The sequence below is a fragment of the Schistocerca piceifrons genome, chromosome X (genome assembly GCF_021461385.2).
Source record: "Schistocerca piceifrons isolate TAMUIC-IGC-003096 chromosome X, iqSchPice1.1, whole genome shotgun sequence".
Lineage (NCBI taxonomy): Eukaryota > Metazoa > Arthropoda > Insecta > Orthoptera > Acrididae > Schistocerca > Schistocerca piceifrons.
Window position 1 is genome coordinate 203297530 of NC_060149.1, and position 20333 is coordinate 203317862.

Here is a 20333-nt window from a genome sequence, read left to right on the forward strand (position 1 = left end):
GTCACATCCAATGCTTGTCGAGGCATATGGTGATCATGTTCTATCAGAAGCAACATGCAAAAGATGGTTTCAAAGGTTCAGAAATAATGATTTTGATGTAAGAAATGAACGTGGAAGACCACCAAAAAAGTTCGAAGACGCCGAATTGCAAGCAATATTGGATGAAGATGATACTTTGAGGCAGAAGCAAATGACAGCAATGCTAAATGTTGCACAACAAACAATTTCTGACCGTTTGAAAGCTATGGTAAAGATCCACAAGTGTGGAAAATGGGTGCCACATGAATTGAATGAAAGACAGACAGAAAACCGAAAAATTATTTGTCAAATTTTTCTTCAAAGACATGAAAGGAAATAAATTTTGCATCGAAATGCTAATGGCGATGAAAAATTGATTTATTTTAAGAATCCTAAATGGGAAAAATCGTGGGTTAATCTGTGACAACCATCAACATCGTGTGCAAAACCATATCGATCCGGCAAGAAGACAATGCTCTGTGTTTGGTGGGATCAGAAAATGTGGTGTTTCATGAGCTTCTAAAACCCAGTGAAACTGTGAATACTAATCGCTACAGACAACGAATGATCAATCTGAACTATGCATTGATCGAAAAAAGACCAGAATGGGCCAGAAGACATGGCAAAGTAATTTTTTTTACACGACAATGCACCTGCACACAAAGCAAAACTGGTTCAGGATACAATCAAAACACTTGGCTGGGAGCTGCTACCCCACCCGCTGTATTCACCAGACTTGGCCCCTTCCAACTACCATTTGTTTTCATCAATGGGACATGCATTGGCTGAGGAACACCTAGATTCCTACGAAAAAGTCGAAAATTGGGTGTCTGACTGGTTTGCTTCAAAAGACGAACATTTATATTTGCGTGGTGTCCACAAATTGCCAGAAAGGTGGTCAAAATGTATAGAAAGCAATGGTCAGTACTTCGAATAAAATGTTTTTACTTTTCAATTCCAAATTAGTTTTTCATTTTCACAAAAACGCTCATTTCATACCGGTACACCTGGTAGACTAGGTTGAAGAAAGACATGAAAGACAATTCAGATATGGTCATGAATAGACTATGTTATAGTGGGAAACATTATAGTTTATATACCCAGTAAATAGAAGTATAATTTACTTTGTGCATATTTCTTTAATAGTGCATCAAGTGTTTGGATTTGTAATGGAGAATATAATTTTTTTGAGACAAGCACATTTTTCTTTACATGGTTCTTGAGCAAGCTACCATATTGTGATGTGATACTATTACAGTATTTCAGCAGATTCTGTTTTCCATCAAAGTGTTTTCACAATATCATCTAAAATACTGACATGTTCCCTTTGGTGAACTGACATAAGATAGGTGCTCCTAGTATCACTACAATGTTTCCAATGATTGAACTTACAAAACTGTACCATTTTGGAGCATCTGCTCATATTAATGTGTTCTTGTATGATTCTTTATAGACATGAAGAAAACTGCAGTTTGGAGTGGTTTGTTTGAAAGAGTCATGCAAATCTGCAGAATGAATAGAGCTCACTATACAAGAAGATTATATCAAGATAATAAGAAGAAACTGAATATCACTGGCAATAATTTTAATTTTTGTGTACTTTATGGCTCTGCACCAAATTTTGAAAGATACAGAAATACACTAACATATAAAGCAGTTGACTTTGTTATTAGAAAAAAATTACAAAATTCTACACAAATTTAAAGATAACTAAATGTTAAGCTAGTAACAGTTGCATCATATTTTAATGCTTTTTGAAATGAAAACTGTATTCAACATGCATGATGTACGGTATGGATTAACTGCTTCTACACTTGCTTCTTTTGGTCACAACATGCTCAATGCTTTTGTGTCTCAAAATGTCATCATTATACAACAACAAGCAGCAGAGATATTAATGCCAAGAGAAAAACATGCATCATATACATTTGCATTTCACACTGATGCAGTTAAAATAGACATCTATCACATTAAGTTTGTAGTTTGCTTCATTGTATTGCAGGCATAAATAATTATGCAGTATTAGGTAACTACTTCCTTGCATAAACTGTAACTTAAAAGTGACACTCTAATATTATCTTTCACAGTAGTTGTGTACAAAACCTCTGCTGGTTCATTAAACCCATCCACAAAGTCTATGAATCATTTGACAACAAAAAATGTCAAACCATATGGAGTATGATGATAATATGGTACTCTCAAATGAGTCCTCCCTGAAGCACAAACGCAGTATTAGGATCATTCAGCACAATTGCATCTTGTCTACAGGCAGTACTGGCACTGGCACTGGCACTACCGATGCTATATTAGTGACACATGAAACTGAAGGTGACATACCATAGGACTTGGAGTACACAGGGAAACATGCTAAAGCTGTTTACAAAGCATATGTTTCTGACCTGGTCTGTGTACTGCCCATCGAGTTGTATGAGCTGGGTTGGTGCTGAGCCCGGACTGGAAAAACCACACCATCGCCCAGACTAAAACAGAAGCACCACCTTATCTCTAAATATCTGTCCAAGAAACACTTTCAGTGGTCCTATTAAGTGTATGAAAGAAACATCACAATCATTGTGACATCTAATAACACAGCCCTTGGCACAATAAAATTCTTTTCTCACCAGAGAGCAGCAAATTCTGGTATACGAAGTGCCCAAGTATCCCACCGATGCCACTACTAAGCACTACAATAAGTACATGACTCAATAATGATGAATACTGTAAAACAATGTGTCACAAAGAGAAGCCATTAATTCAGGCAGTTCAAGCCACTCCACACACACACACACACACACACACACACACACACACAAACAATTATATATATAAAAGCAAACTAACTTAAAACTGTAAGCACGAACAATAACAGTGATGAAATACTGACAATAAATGAACTGAAAATTATATTTGTCAGATGATTGTCTTGATTGGTAGGATAACACGCATGAAGACGATACAATTGCACACATGTTGAGCTGGTGACCAACACACATTAATTGTGGAAGCTAAATGGAATGGACTTTGATTCTTAATAACCCAGTACCCAAGATCTATGGGTGCCTGTGAGGAACCTGGATGTAAAAGTCAAGTAGTGCATTTGGTGGAGTTGTCAGAGACAGAATATGAAGGTCAGACTGGAATTAGAATGTTTGTAGGTTTCCTAACAGAATAAGATTATGTAAGCATTAAACATAAACAGAAAGAGGCAAAATAGAAAACAAATGAGACACTGCAAAGTGATGAAAATAAATACAATTGTAATAGACTGATAGTGAGAGTAATTTATGATTGGTTACAGTTTGGTTTTGCCTTTAAAACACACACTTCTGCTAAACATTCTGTTACTATTCTGAATTCTTTTTCCTAAAGCTATGGGGAAAAGGAAACTCATTTAACAATGATATAATTTCAGCAGTTTGGGATTTTATGCACATTTGTGTCAATGGTGTATTTTTGGCTAATTATGTCCTTTTGCTGTAACTTTCCATGCTGGTAAACTAATAAAGCATAACGTTTTAATACTTGAAATTAATTCTTCCTGTGATATTTTTGAATTTGGTTCCATTGCAACATATTTACAGAAGATGGTGCTCTTTCTCAGAATTAAAAACAATGAATTTAAAAATTATTTTTGTCCACTCTTCCATCTGCATTTTGAGCTATCCCCTCTCTTTTTTTTTTTACCTTGGCCTGATCATGTTTGGTCCATTGTACTACATAACTATGAAAATAATTTTTTGTACCATCAAAGACTCTGCAATGCTCATCACATCATTTTCTATGATAGCAGTTAATTGGACAAAGGGTACTGTGTTTCAAGTAACTAAAGAGTAAGAACAACCTTAACATAATCATGTAGGGAAGGAGATTTTCCTGAATAAAGATAAAAGAGTGCCAAAGGCATGGGAATGAACAAGTAATTGCCAGAGCAAGCCCACAACAGCTAAAAACATTAGTGAGAAAAAATAGTATTGTGTAAGAAATGTACTAAAATGAATCAAGCTTCTATGTCTCACTTTTGGTCTGTAGCAACAAACTTTTCACTATTTACTGCTTCTGGTATTGAGAGATCCCCGACTTTGTCATATTAAGGAGACGAAACAAGACATGGGCCAAAAAGAAAACCTGAATAGTCAGCATGATTTCTTTGTGATACAAATTTAGGGAGGAACTAATTATACAGTGATGAGGGAATCTCTAATCTAGTATTGACAAGTACACATATACATAGAATTGAAACACTAAATTCTCAACTAATAATGTGCTCTGTGGTTTTACATATATGTTTAATTAGTGTTGCAGCTATAGCTACTAGTTCATGCACAACTTATTTTTTTAATTTTAATAGCAGAAGCGAAGTCATTTACTTCCAAGATTTGACACTACCGCATGTCCAGAAAACTGCATTAAAAAGTTTAGCAGGATCACTTGAAATCCATTATTAGGATGCTCCACCATAACACCATCTTATTCAGTCAGAAGCTGGTGCAATATCTTGTGCCTCATACAATGCTAAATACTGTTTACATACAGAAGAACACATTTACACTGTTTCTATCAATATCACTGCCACAACCAATACTGCCTATAGCAGCTCGATGGTGAAGGGAGAATGAGTGCTGGAGTGTTGTGACAGTAATGGTGAAGAAGGTTTCACCTTATGACTCACCTACATCTCAAAGTTTAGTTATAAGTGGGCCACTACATTTGCCAGAAATACTCCACATACTTCTTTAAAACTGCTTAAAAAATTATTGAGTTGAGGAACTCTTAAAATAACTGCCTTTTAGTCTCTGTGACTATTTGTAAGTCAATCCTTGCACCTTAAAATACTGCAACAGTCACAATCAGTCCCAGTCTCTCTTCTCATACAACTGCAGACAGACATTTCATTCTACTGAGTAACATGTTGCTTCATGGGCTTTTCTAAGTATTATGGGATGACTACTTCAATAGCTTAGATCCTGCTGACATGTTTCACCATATTCTGGATGCTTACTTCTTTATCTTTCTTATATGGACTGCTCTATCTGTTAACATCTACTGAATTAAAAGTAGATAGATTACTGCTTAATGTTTCATCACAGACAAGTACTTAGGAGTCTACGCACAAGGCTACTGGTATACCTTTTTGATAGGAACAATTCCAGCATTTGCCTTGACCAATTTACAGGAACTGTAGAAAACCTTCAAATGGATGTCCACATGGGTATGTGAAGCCCATTATTCCTGAAAGTGAGTTTAGTGTCTTAAACATCGCACTATTTCACTCGGCCCTTCTGAAATAGAGAAACTCATGACTACCCTACCTATTGGGAAGGTGTACTGAGAGCACAAAATGCATTGTTCATATCCAAGTTCCCAAAAAGAAGAGTAGAGACTACAGGGAGTCGATTAATAGTGTGTATGAAACTTCTTTGGTCTATGGTCTTGGGGGACAATACTGCCTGTAAATTTGTGGAAATGGGTATAGGTCATGAGTGGAAAGTACAACAACAGCTACCCAACCTCCATTTCAGTCATCACTAACCCACAAATCAGTTGTGAAAGTAGACTTGTTGACTGACATTAAAATTTTCCAATTGTCAATAACACATGTGTTGGGCTCCTCACCCCATTAAAGCTGCCTCTTTGGATGAAACTGCTTCTTTGGATTAACATGGTTAACAGAAAATTTAGCAAAATCAGCTCTAACATTAATTTTTTGTTCATGTAATTTACATCACACCATTTTCTTCATCTAAATAACTTCTCTAAATAACTGTAAAGTGTACTTCACACCATCACTACCTTTTCTGTGCAGGCTGTAAATGGTGTGAAGGAAATATGAGTGTAGCTCCATATGCACCCTCATCTATTTTATCTTCTTACTATACTATTCCCAAGAGATTAGAGATGAAGGCTGCAGAATTGTTTTGCAGTCTGTTTCAGATGTTGCAGCTTTAAACATCTTTTAAGAGCTCTGTAATTTTACTTCTTAAGTCCATGTCAGCTTTCTGAGCATTTCTGTAACACTTCCATTTGGGTTTAATCAAGTGGCCACATATCTAGCAGACTTATCAACAGTTTCTTTGATAATTTCTACGTTAATGTAAACTGGTGAGTACCTCAACATTGGAGTAATACCCAAAAATTTTTCAGAAGTGTCGTGTATGCAATATACTTTGCAGCTCCTCTACATGCTTTGAGGATTCTTCATGCCACTAGATATTAATTATTATGACATAGTCAAGTGGCAGATCAATAATGCTAATTTTGATATCAGTCAGTAAAAGATACAGTGTCAAATTTCTTTCAGAAGTCTAGGAATATGTAATATTTCTGTTGGCATATTTCCATCATTTGCAAGATAAAATGTGGGGGATGTGAAAGGGAGGGTTGGGGAGGGGGAGGGGATGATAAGTTGCATTTTACAGAGGTGAAATTTCAATTGATGCAGAATTTTAATTAAAAGCTTTTATGCCTAAATAATTCTTTATGGTACAGTTCAGAATATGTTCTAGACTCCTATGACAGAAATTTATTATATTGATCTATTATTGTGGGTATACATTCTTTTACCCCACTTATAAACAAGATTAGGCTCTATTTTTAGCTACGTGAGATATTCACAAGAAATTTAGAGTAAGGTGGAGCTGATTGCATTGTGTACTTACTGTAGACACTGATAGGATTTGGCATATTAGTTGGTTTCAACAGTCTTAATTATTTTTCAACACTGGAGTTTGTCACTTCTGCCAATCGTCAGAGTTTGTTCAGTGTTCAGAGTATGGAATGTTACTACGATCTTCCACCACTAATGATTACTTTAGGATTTCAACTTCCCTGTACTACCACCTACTTTCATGCTGGTCTGAATCTTGTATGATTTTATAAAAGCTTTTCGATTGGTAAATTACTTTACACTAGACTTTCTAGCTGTAATGTATATGTCCACAAATTACTGGTAACATTTGCTTGTTGGTATCCTGCAATCTTTTTTTCTATCAACAGTGCAATGAATTGTTTTCCCAATATTTCATGAATGTTACTTCTGAAGAACATGGACAAGGAATTTGAACTCTGAGTGTAACTTGTCTACATATGTTCTATTTAAGATAAATATTCCAACTCTTGTTGGTGTTTGCTCATCAGTGCCAGGAAACAGAAAACTCTCTCTGCATTTAGTAACCATTGCAACTACAATGGTATTGTGATCACTAATTTTTCCCCTTTTGTTAACAGTGAAAGGTCATGTTAGGTTAGGTTTTGTTGTTTTTGTTTTTGTTTTTGTTTTTGTTGTTGTTGTTGGCGGTGGTGGTGGTGGTGGTGGTGGTGGTGGTGGTGGTGGTGGGGGTGGTCTTCAGTCTAAACACTGGTTTGATGCAAATCTCCGCTATAGTCTCTCCTAAGCGAGCCTCTTCATCTCTGCACAAATACTGCAGCTTACACCCATTTGAACCCGAATACTATAATCAAGCCTTGGTCTCCCTCCAGAATTTTTTCCTGACAGTTCTATCCGTTACCAAACTGATGATTCCCTGATGCCTCAGTATGTGTCATATTAATCAATCATTTCTTTTAGTCAGATTATACCATACATTTCTTTTCTCCTCAATTTGATGCAAACCTTAAAGTTTCCATTTCTTTTCCCTAAATTCTAATTCCTTTTCCAAATTTCTCCTTTGCTTCATTTATTGCTCGCTCAGTGTCCACACTCAATAGCACTGGGCAGAAGGTACAACCCCATCTCACTCCTTTTTCGACCACTGCTTCTCTTTCATGTCCTTCATCTCTTGCAACTGCAGTATGGTTTTTGCACAATCTGTAGATAATATTTTGCTCCTTGTATTTTATCCATCCTACTGCCAGATTCCAAAGGGTGTACTCCTTTCAACATTGTCAAACTGTTTTACTAAGTCTATGAATGTTATAAATGTAGGTTTGCCTTTCTTTAGTCTATTTTTTAAGATATGTTGTAGGGTCACTATTGCCTCACATGTTTCTACATTCATCAGGAAACCAAACTGACCTTCCCTGAGGTCAGCTTCTACCAGTTATTCCATTCTTCTGTAAATAATTAATGCCAGTATTCTGCACCTATGGCTTATTAATTAAATGGCTCAGTAATGTTCAAACAGTCAGCATCTGCCTACTTTGGATTAGGCATTATTACATTCTTCTTTAGGTTTAATGGTACTTCCACTGTCTCATTATCTTGCACATCATGTGGAATAATTTTTTCATGCCTGGCCCTCCTAGAGTTCCCAGTAATTGAGGGGATGCCATCCAGGGGACTTGTTTCAACTTAGGTCTTTCTGTGCACTGTCAAATTATTCTTGCAGTATTGTATCTTCCACCTCATCTTAACATAGTCTCCACTGTTTCCCTTATACAGACCTTTTATATAATCCTTCCACCTTTCCCTTCTTTGCTTAGTACAGGCTTGCCATCTGAGCTATTGATATTCACACAGTTGCTTTACTCCAAAGGTTTCTCTAATTTTCCTATAACCAGTATGTATCATTCTCCTAGACTGGCATTCTTCTACAGCCTTGCATTTATCATCCAGCCATTACTGCTTTGCTACTGTGCACTTCCTGTCAATCTAAATTTTTAGATGAAACTTCCTGGCAGATTAAAACTGTGTGCCGGACCGAGATTCGAACTCGGGACCTTTGCCTTTTGCGGGCAAGTGCTCTACCATCTGAGGTAATGGTAGAGGACTTGCCCACGAAAGGCAAAGGTTCCAAGTTCAAGTCTTGGTCCGGGACACAGTTTTAATCTGCCAGGAAGTTTCATATCAGCACACACTCCACTTTAGAGTGAAAATTTCATTCAAATTTTTCAGATGTCTGTATTCAAATTTGGCTACTTCATCTGCCGCATTTTTATATTCTCTCCTTTTGTCAATTACATTCAATATCTCATGCAATGTCCATGGATATCTATTTGGTTTTGTATTTCTGCCTATTTGATCGTTAGTTGCCTTCATTTTACTATTTCATCTCTCAGAGCTACCCATTTGTCTCATATTGTATTTTGTTCCCATTTCTATTAATTGTTGGCTAATGGTACCTTTCAAACTCAATGTCCTCTGGTTCTTTAAATTTAACCAGGTCCCATTTCCTACCTATCTGCAATTTCTTCAGTTTGAATATGTAGCTCGTAACTGCTATAACGCTGTACATAATACTTGGATTTGCACTGTGGCACCAGGCCACTGGCATGCTACACTTTGATTATTCCACCAATGGCATCTGCATGGCCTGGCCACCAGAGGCCACCTGCTGTGGGCCATGCCTTGTGCACACAGCACATTATTTGGCATGCCATCTACCAGAGCCCTCCTCTTTATATGCGCAGTGCAGCAGGCACTCGCTCCCATACTGTGTTCATACTTACTGTCAGCAACTGCATGTATCAGTACTTGGATTATTTCTTCTATGTTTGTGTCTACATTCTCAATTGTTGTTTGTTTGTATGTGGAAGAATAATTAATTTTGATTCATTGTGACCATGCTGTTGTTTGTCTCTTACAGTACGATATAACTGGCAATGAGTCTGATTTGCACTTCTGTGGGCTCAGTCTATTTGGTTGTTCCTTCAGTTCTTGTGTCCACAGTGGCAGTGCTCCAATCTCTCCTTGAGCAGCAACAAGCTCTTACAGTTGCTATCACAAATTTGTCAGCCACACTACCCATGCAGTCTTCCATGCTGTCAGCATAACCACCATTCTTTCCTCCTTACAATGATGCAACTGAAGACTGGGAGCCTCACGAGAAGCAGCTTTGGCAACACTTCTTGCTTTTGGTGTCATTGAAGCAAACATATGTCAGGATTTGGTGCTTTTTTGGAATTCTCCTTGGACCTACCAGTTGTTCTAGTTAGCCCCAGTCCAGGAACTTGCATTACTTTCATTTGACGAAATGTTGAAGTTGTTTTCAAATTATCACCATAAATGTATGCATGTCATTGCAGCACATGCAGAGTTCTGACATCATCACAAACAGCTCCAACAGTCTTACCGGGCTCGGGTAGCTACTGGCCATATGCCACCCGCAGCCTAATGCCAGGTGCCGTCCGACCAGGTGAAAACAGCACAGTGCTACGAGCGCATTATCAACTGTCATTTTCTTATTTTCAGTTCTGATATTTATCTTGCACCTAAATATTCAATATTGCATGCTTGAAACTTAAGAACATTGTTCAAGATTTGTAAAATAAGAGTTGCAAATGAAAAATAGTCTAACATTTGAGACATGCATCAGGAAGGGATATTCTTGTTTTCAAGAAAGAGCATTCTGGCATGAATGATTTTCCGCATTCAGGAAGTCTCCATAATAGAAATATGTAGTGAATTGTGACCATTTAAAAATCATTCGACATATACATTTAACAGGTAAGGTTCAGAAGTTGGGAGTAGGAGTGCTGCTTGCTCCAATTCGAAGCAACAGAAAAACATCATCAGCTCACTCAGTGAGAATTCTTGTGCAATACTGTTATTGGTGACAAGTTATGATGCCTTTAACTTATTAACAAGAAATTAATAGCCGAGTCCTAAGAAAAGGCATATACTCGAGCAAAGGGCAGTCTGAACACAACAGTTTGTATCCCGTGGCCCAAAAAGGGTGTTGCGCACTACGAAACTCTTCCCAGGGGTGCCTATCGCAGCTTGCACTTGTTGCCAACAACTAACATGCCTTTCGATTGTGGCGTAATACACACAACCTAAAAAACTGCATCAGGTGTTGCTTCTATAACGAACTCTGCTGATTTCACAAACAAAACGGTCCAGGAGTTGGTCTGAAATCATACCTCATGCACTTATTCCATCTAATCTTATACCCTCAAATGTCAAATGTTCATCATTCTCACTTCTTGCTGGAGAACTGGCAAGAAAATACCTTTCTGGATGAAAATGCAGTTCAAACCTGGTTTGGGACATCTTTAACCAAGATGCAGTAGAATTATACAGGTGTGGAATGGGCAAAACATCTGAGCATTGTCAGACTATTTTAGATAATGTGAAAGAATCATCTGTTGTTGATTAATTTCTTTCTAATCCAAAATAATGGAAAAAGTTATTACATTACGTGCTGTAGTAATATGAATGAGATACTGCTCACCAGAAAAACCATACACCAAAAGTCTATTGTAATACAACATAAGGTTTCTGTAACACAAACGAGCCTATGTCAGCATGAATTAACAAGATATTACTCACTCAGAACTTTGAAACAGTCTATATTTTCTTGCTCTCCCATGTCACACTCAAGAAGTATGGAAATATGGCAGTTTATACATAAAACAGTAAGATTTCATTATTGATTATTATCTGTCTGCCTGTAGCTCTGTCGCAAAACTGATAAAAATCTGGCTTTCAGTGACACTGGATATGTGAGCTAAAGCAGCCTTCACAGGCAGTGATGTCACATCACAACTGGCAAAGAGCTATAGCATTTGGCTCTCCTTTATTGAACCAGTGGTGGCTATTACTGCTAAATCACAACATAAAAGATGAGATTAACTGCGATTTCCATGTACAATGACTTTCCTGGATTAAAAACATTAAATTGACAATCTTATTTCACATGTTATGTGAAAATCACTCAGGTTATTCAATGAAAATGATATGAATAGATTGAGTTAATTTAGCAATATAATTCTGTGCCATCCAGAACGTAACTTGTCATTCACGGAGTTACCAAGCATGTCCTGTGTTGCTATATTACTAGCAGGAAGAATATCAACCAATGTTTTCCTTGAGTCAGCTGCAAAGTGAGTACAGAATCTGTCTCGAAGAAGTGGCTGCCAAGGGTCAGAATACCAAAAGTATGTGTCACTGGGTCTTGTTTGTATGTCTGTAAAGAGGTTTACGGACTAGAGAGTACTGTAAACTAAAGATCATACATCAAGAACTGTCACAATTATTTGTGTATTTCTGTCTTAAGCATACCAAAAAGTAAAATGCTAATCACTGGATATGATTTACATTTCTGGAGCATCTCCAATGTTTATACTTGTCAATGTTATGAATAGGCAACACATCTCTTTTATAATTATAAACTTGGACAATATTTTTCTTGAGAATGGCATCATTAATGCTGTCCCCAAAAGAGAGGAATGAAGAGAGAACAACACAGCATTGATTGCAGGATGTGAACATCCACAAAGAAATTTCTTAACCTACAAAAAAAAAGTTCCAATCAAGAAAGGCTACTGTGCACAAAACCACACGCAATGACAGACAATGTGGGCTCAAAATACCATTGAAAATTAGACCAGTCACAGCTAGTGAAGCACCAACAATGTGAACAGTCTCTCATTGCTGTAGTAGAGACACAGGTAGAAAAGAGCAGGTTTTTCCAAAACATAAACTACAAAGAGCCATTGTAATTTAGTCATAAAATAATAATATTGCAGTTGAAAATGCAATTTTCCAATTCATTATCACTTATTACACACTGGTTGATCAGAATATTTCATCAGCGTTACATGCAAATATCTAGTGAATGTAGTAGGATTTTTCAGTTCCATTCTAGACAATACCAGTGATTTCCGAACATTTGTCTTGCTATCTGTGTAATAACACATTAATGGCATTCTTTCCTTAGACATTGTTTGGTGATGCCATTAATTCATATCAAATGCATACAAATCAGAGTGTAGCACCTATAGAGTCACGTAACTAATGGTCGGTATGTTTGAGAACAGCAGAAACAGGATTGCGATGAGGTTATTACTTAACTAAATACAACATATAAAATGTGTGTAGTGACTGCCATTTCAGTTGCACAGCAGACAGTAATGATTGTTAAAGAATCATCTGCAGAATTAATGTAATCACCACAAGAATGAACTCTGTGCCTGCTTGGCCATAATGAGACAAATGCTTTGTATATTAAATTGAGGAGATTGATAAGTGTTTCCCTTCAAAAGTTAGGAGTTTTTGGTTCCATTTCTTGCTGCTTCTTGAGGGAAAGGTGGGACGGTGTAGCAGGCCAGGTGTTCCTAGACACACATCGGTAGTGTATATGCTTGCTTGTGGAGCATATGAAGTAGGTAGATCTTAAGCAGATGCCCACTTGCTATCTCCACTTAGATAGTCAGTGCTAGAATAAGTGCGTCACCACTAACACCATTCAAACCAGGTAGACAGTGTAACAACACCACGTTCACAAAAAATATTGTTCAAATGGCTCTGAGCACAATGGGACTTAACTTCTGAGGTCATCAGTCCCCTAGAACTTAGAACTACTTAAACCTAACTAACCTAAGGACATCACACACATCCATGCCCGAGGCAGGATTCGAATCTGTGACCATAGCGGTCACGTGGTTCCAGACTGAAGCGACTAGAACTGCTCGGCCACTCTGGTCAGCTCCACATTCACAAAGCATCATACTATTCTGATCATACAGTTGTTACTATCATCTACACACAATGCTCACAATGTGACTGCTACTTATGCTTTGCCCAAAAAAAAAAAAAAAAAAAAAAAAAAAAAAGCAGTGCTTTATGAATAATAATTTCTATTTGCAGTACACCTAAGACTGAGATCTCAAATGACAATAAGAAGTTAGCAAAGTGGAATGAGGGGCAGAGCCTCTACCTATTTTCTAGAGCTATTGCAGTTTGAGCTTGATTAATTCCTGACAGTTGCACTCTAATTGCCCCTTCCAGCTATCAGAATATTCATAAGGGTGTTATCAAAGTTTAATTGCGTCAACAGTTGAATACCTTAAGCAGTACTCCATTTTGGGTTGAATACAGTTTTGAATGTGACATTAATTTGTCTTTCAGTCCATCTCCTGAAGACTTAAGGAATGATGTCTGAACTGTTCCGACGGTTGTGTTGTCAGTTGCCCGACTTCTTGAAAGAGTTGTGGCCTCTGACAGTCAGTGCTGATTGCAGATACGCACAAAAATCTTCACTACTGTAAGGGATACATGTCTTTACTGCATGTTAACTCATATAATAACTAGTAAAATAACAAGAAGAACCAGTCAACTGAAAAACTTGATGTCCACATGTCCTTATATAAGTATCTGGGAGCAGTAATAACATATGAAAGGAAACAGCCTATTTAACTACAGGATGGAGAACTCCAGATTTTTGCAAAGTTTCTGATAAGAATCTGTCACATTGTGCTTCAGAACCCTAAAAATTTTATTTTCTCAATTCATGCTAAAACAAGTGCTATGAGATAAGAGGAGGAAATGAATTATCTATTTCTGAGAAAAATTCATTCCTTATGTAATATCACCGAGTGCAGAAAAGCTCCATAGTTCTTTTTGTGTGATGCATAAATTTTGTTATCACCACATCATACTTTGTCTTGGGATCTATCGTGAGTGGTTAATATTCTGATGGCTAATGACATGATACTGGTTCGACGTAGAGTTTCACATTGGCTATTCAATGAATGTACATGTAGTGTTGTCTTGGGATGGCATTCAGAGCAAAGAGGTCATCTTTCTGTTTATATTGTAGCATTCACTGCAGTGTCCGTTGGGCAGCCAACATAAACAAATTGAGCACTGCTTACTGCTACGCTTGCCACGAGTCATTGCCTCAAGAATGCACTGACTATACTAAATATGTTTTAGATGTAATACGTCCTCCAAGCATTTAGTTAACATAACATGCAGGACACATGATGAGTAAACATTAGTTTTGTAACTTGACATTGCATTAAAATACTTCACAGTTTTGTTGTTGTTTCTCTTTTAAATCTTAATGCTATCTATTCACAGAATGCATAAGTATGAACAAAGCGCGCGCACACACACACACACACACACACACACACACACACACACACACACACACACACACACACACACACAGTGTCTAGTGAGAGAGATTTACCAACATCTGCTCTGTAACACATGCACCACTCAATTCTTCAGTTGCTGTCAACTGGATGAGATTTTTCAGTTTCCCAGCAGTGCAAGAAGTGCGAGGAGGAGACTGCAAGATAACAGATGTTTATTCCAACGAGCTACTTAAAGAAATGCTGGACTGATGATCAGACAATCTAACAGATGGCTTCTGCAGAAGAATATACTTCTAATAACCAATCCATCCACCATCACTACATAGGGTTTATAGAAGGTGCTGATGTACTGATTCCACTAGGTGATGATTTATCTCCCAGCAAGCATTTTGCTGGTCCACATGCTAATGATGCTGATACTTCTGCCCACACATTCTCTATCAGGTTGAGGTCCAGCAATTGTGGAACAAATGCCATTAGCTTTATCCTATCTTAGCCCTGAAGTCAATCCTGAACAGCTATGCTTTGATGGATGGGGCTGTGGTCCTGTACATAAATTGTTATCTATCACATCATATTCATAACAGACACACAGTATTAGTACTTTCTACAGAATTTATGAATTCAGGTCTTGTCATAGTTACGAGAAGAAGATTAAAGAGTCAGATTAGGAATGTGGTTTACCACGTCTATCAATGATGAGGATCATAGCCAGCCGACAGCCATATTATGACCAATCAGCTGAATCCGATACGAATGATATGGTATGGTATCACACTGAGAAACATGAAATATTAGACAATTTAAACTTCTGTGATGCAACAGTGCTGTGGAGAAAAAAATTCCCCTGGATGGAGTAACAAGCAGCAACTGAACAAGAAAATTTGAGGAATATGACGTAGTAGTAGTTGCAAATTTAGAAAAGGAGCATGACAATGCAGATACTATCTGTGCATTATGAAAGTGGGTATTTGAAGTAACTTCTCAAAAATCTATACAATAATTAATGCCTGTGAGGAAACAGACTAAAGAGATCAACATAGATGCAAAAACATAGGGTACTTAAGTTAATCAAGTCAAGCTGTTCAACTATCCTATGGTTACAGTTACAACAGATGCTTAACACATGTGAATGGAAGAATAGTAATGTCAAAACAAGCATTTATGGGTAAGACATTCCAACAATTTAACCTATGAGAGGAAATACATAGGTGTAATGCAACATCAACAGTATGCAATCTATATCTCAAAGAACCCTGAGGAATCAAGCAGAGAAACAAAGAACAGAACAATCTAGATGAAAACATTAAAAAATTGAAAGCACAACAAGGGCCAAAGAAGGCAAATGGACAAAATAAAAAAAATGGAAGACGCAATTCATTCAATACACCTTTAGACACATCATACTCCTCATCAATGTATTTAGGGACAACATGGTCAGCTAGAAGCCATAAGGGCGATACTGGAAAGCACTTTCAGGACAACATTACCAGAACAAAATGCAAAAATATTGGGGACATCAAGATAATACCAAATGACAGTGTACGGCGGTTGTTTCAACAAGTTGTAGCCAACAGGAAAGTGTCCACTTTTCTCCCTTTCCGCTTTTCCACCCCATATGGCTTGTTTCAACACAGCCACTCCACCAATGCCTAGCCATCAGTTTAGTATGCCACTTTTCACACCATCTTCCAATGGGCTGTAACAGCTTGAGTGAGTGCAGTGTTATGACATTGCAATGCCATGTCTCATGCTGTTTCTTTCGTGCATTATCGCTGCTCGCAGATTCTTATTTAAGGGCTTATGTATATCGAGTTTTTCAGCAGAATGAGTCTTTTGTTACTTTACTAATTACAGTACGGGTTGTATGCAGCAAAGGAGAGTACCCCTTACAGCATATCTGCATTCAGCACTGACTGCCAGAGGTCACAACTTTTTCAAGAACTCAGGCAATAGGCAACAGCAGTCCAAACAGTTCAGGCCTCATTGGTTGATTGATTGACTGAGGGGGGGGGGGGGGGGGGGGGGGGGGGGGGGTATGTGACTAACTGGCAAGTTCATCAGTCATCAGTCCCGCAATTCAAAAATTACTTGCTTATGATAGAGGTGTCCGCTAAAAGAGGACGGACCCAGTCATAGAGGTCAAATGATACAATGAGGAAGCTGAAAACACAGATTGTAGAAGGCATAAAAGGGTAAGGAAATCTAAAACTGAAAAAAGAGGGATAAAAGAGCAGTCTTTCCAAGTGGGAATGGTCATGGGTCCCAGACCCAAAAGGTGGGAGATTAGATTAGATTAGATCAGATCAGATCAGATTCAGTTTCGTTTCATAGGCCCAAAAAATGAGATGATTCTTGTGGGTGTGGAACACATCAGAAAGTATAACATAAAAACATAAAACCTTTAAATATAATACTTACTATCCTGATCATTTGTTAGGAGATTGTTGAAACAGGTGAATACAATGTGGTAAACTGCAACAGCTAATATTTACAGAATTAACATGCTATCAGAATGAAATATTGTTATGCACTATCAATAAATATATCATACACAACATACCTAATCTTGACTGTTGTAACCAAGTGCTGTCAAAACTGAAATCTAATAGATATTTTTACGTAAGCTGACTTAACAGTCTCTGTTAAGATGTTCATCTATGGAGTAGGAGGAGTTGCATAAAAAAAAGTCTTTCAAACACTGTTTAAACTGTGCTTTATCTGAAACCAAGTTTTTAATTGTTGCTGGCAATTTATTGAAAATGTGTGTTCATGAATATTAGAATATTGGACCCCTTTTTGGACCAAGGTAAGTGATTTTAGGTCTTTATGTAGATTGTTCTTATTCCTTGTATTGATGCTATGTATTGAACTATTGGTTGGAAATATAGATGTATTATTTGCAACAAATTTCATTAAGGAATGAATATACTGAGAAGCAGTGGTTAGAATACAAAGTTCCTTGAACAGGTTTCTACATGATGTTCTTGAATTTACACCACAAATGATTCTTACTACACACTTTTGCACCCTATAAACTTTTGCTCGGTTTGATGAGTTGCCCCAGAATATGATCCCATATGACATAATAGAATAAAGTAAGCCAAGTATGCAAGTTTTTATATATTTATATCTCCTACATGTGACATCATTATCATTGCAAATACAGACTTGTTTAGGCACTTAAGCAATTCTGTGGTATGCCCTTCCCAACTGAATTTATTATAGAGTTACAATCCCAGAAATTTAACACTGTTAACCTCTTCGATCTCCATGTCTTCATATGTCATACACATGCTGGAAGGAAATCTCTTACAGGTTCTGAACTGCATACAGTGGGTCTTCTCAAAGTTTAATGACAGTGAATTAGCTTTTAACCACTTATTAATGTCAGTGAATATTTGATTAGCAGCTATTTATAAATCTGTGCTTGACTTGCTGCTTATTGCAATGTTTGTATCGTCTGCAAATAAAACGAATTTAGCATCCGGCAATGTAAGAGATGAGAAGTCGTTGATTTACACAAGAAAAAGCAATAGACCCAAGATGGAATCTTGAGGAACACCACATGTAATTAGTTCTCAGTCAGATGAAGACAGACTGCTTACTGCACAGGTATTTTGCAACGACACCCTTTGTTTCCTGTTAGATAGATAAGACTCAAACCATTTCACAGAACTGCCAGTGACACCATTATATTCTAATTCACTTAAGAGAATGCTGTGCTTCACAAAGTCAAAGGCTTTTGACAGGTCACAGAAAATGCCAGTAGCCTCTAATTTATTATCTAATGAATTACATACATTCTCACTGTAAGTGTAAATAGCTTTCTCTGTATCAGAACCCTTTCAGAAATCCAAACTGTCACTTGATCAATATATTATTACATTATTTGCAGTCAGATGCTTAAGGAGACACTTGAACACAACCTTTTCAAATATTTTTGAGAAAGCCGGCAAAAGTGAAATTGGTCAATAGTTTGATGGTATCTCTTTATCCCCCTTCTTGTAAAGAGACTTAACTTCAGCATATTTTAGCCAGTTTGGAAATGTTGCATTGATAGGAGACTGATTACACAAACAACTTAAAATATAACTCAACTCGCATGAGCAGTCTTTGATTAACTTCATTGATATGTTACCATACGCAATGGAATACTTAGATTTTAAGGGTTTTATGATGTTTGCTACTTCTACGTGAGTGGCATCTCAATTTTACTGAAGTTATTTTTAAAGACTGGTCTCAGACACTCCACTGCACTGTTCACCGAACCTGATAACCCCAAGCTGTCAGAAATGAAGAACTCGTTTAAGATTTGCACTTCTACAGGTACTTGTTACCAAAGTCTCATTTATTTCTAGAGCTGTCTGTTCCTCTTTCGTTTTGGCCCCAGATGTCTCTGTATTCACTACATCCCATACAGTTTTTATTTTGTTGCCTGATGTAATTATCTTTTTTTCATAATAAAGCTGCTTTGTTTTCTGGATTACTTACTTCAATATTTTACTGTATTCTTTGTAACACATTACAATTCTAACATCAGTGCTGTTCCTAGACAGCAGATGCAGTCTCCTTTCTGTCCCACATGATATATTTATTCCTTGTATAATCCATGGTTTATTTTTTGACTTCTGTGTGAGTTGAGTTACCTTCAGGGAAAAAAATATCCAAAAGTGGAGGTAACTTTATTAATGCATGTTTTGTATTTTCCATTTGAGTCAGAAGTATTGTAAACATCTATCCAGTTCATATCTTTGAGCAATTACTCGAATTTCTAAATTTTTTACTTATTTATTACCCTCCTGTCCTCAGATTTTATATGTTTTATCCTGAGAAGTTTTTTAACATTTAACAAGAGATGCTGCATGTCATGATCAGATAGCCCATTTACTGTTGGTTTTGTGATATTACTTTTTTCTCTATGTTTGTTTACAAAAGTATTATCAATAGCAGTCTCAGAGCATTTACATATCCTAGTAGCAAAGTTCACAGTAGGAACTAAATTGAATGATAGTGTTGCTGACTGCAACAATTGTTCATTGACAGAGCTCTTCAATAAATTTACATTAAAATAACCAGAACCACTATTTCCTTGTTTTTACCATAAGATTGGACAGCAGAGCATTCATATTTTTTAATGAAGAGGTTAAAATTTCCTGAAGGTGATCTGTATATATGTACTATTATAAAGGACTTCTTATGAAATACTACTTTTGTTGCACAATCTTTAAGTGCTGCTCTGACCAAAATTTATTAATATCAATATTCTTGAAATCAAAACAGTTTCTGACAAATGTGGCAACTCCTCCTTTCTCCATATTTTCTCTACAGAAGTAAGAAGCTAGCTTGAATCCTGTAACATTTAACATATCTATACCAGTGGTCACATGATGTTCAGAGAGGCAGATTATATCAACTGGTTTGCTCAACTCTAAATCTTCAACACAAATAAGTAACTCATTAAGCTTACCCCTTAGTCCTCAGATATTCTGATGCATTAACAATAAATGATTTTGTGCACTCACTGAATTACAACTGGATGAACCTAATTT

General features: G+C 37.0%; 1 protein-coding gene across 4 annotated transcripts in view; it reads right to left on the bottom strand.

Moving 5' to 3' along the window:
* LOC124723158 (palmitoyltransferase ZDHHC2) overlaps positions 1–20333 on the bottom strand; it is a 279047-nt gene that overhangs the window by 42912 nt on the left and 215802 nt on the right. For 2 of the 4 annotated variants that reach the window (XM_047248350.1, XM_047248351.1), the window contains exon 8: positions 2418–2498. The exons of the other annotated variants lie outside the window; for them this stretch is intronic. In XM_047248350.1, the coding sequence (XP_047104306.1) occupies positions 2418–2498 (81 nt within the window). The remainder of the gene's footprint in view (positions 1–2417; positions 2499–20333) is intronic. 4 annotated transcript variants of the gene reach the window in all.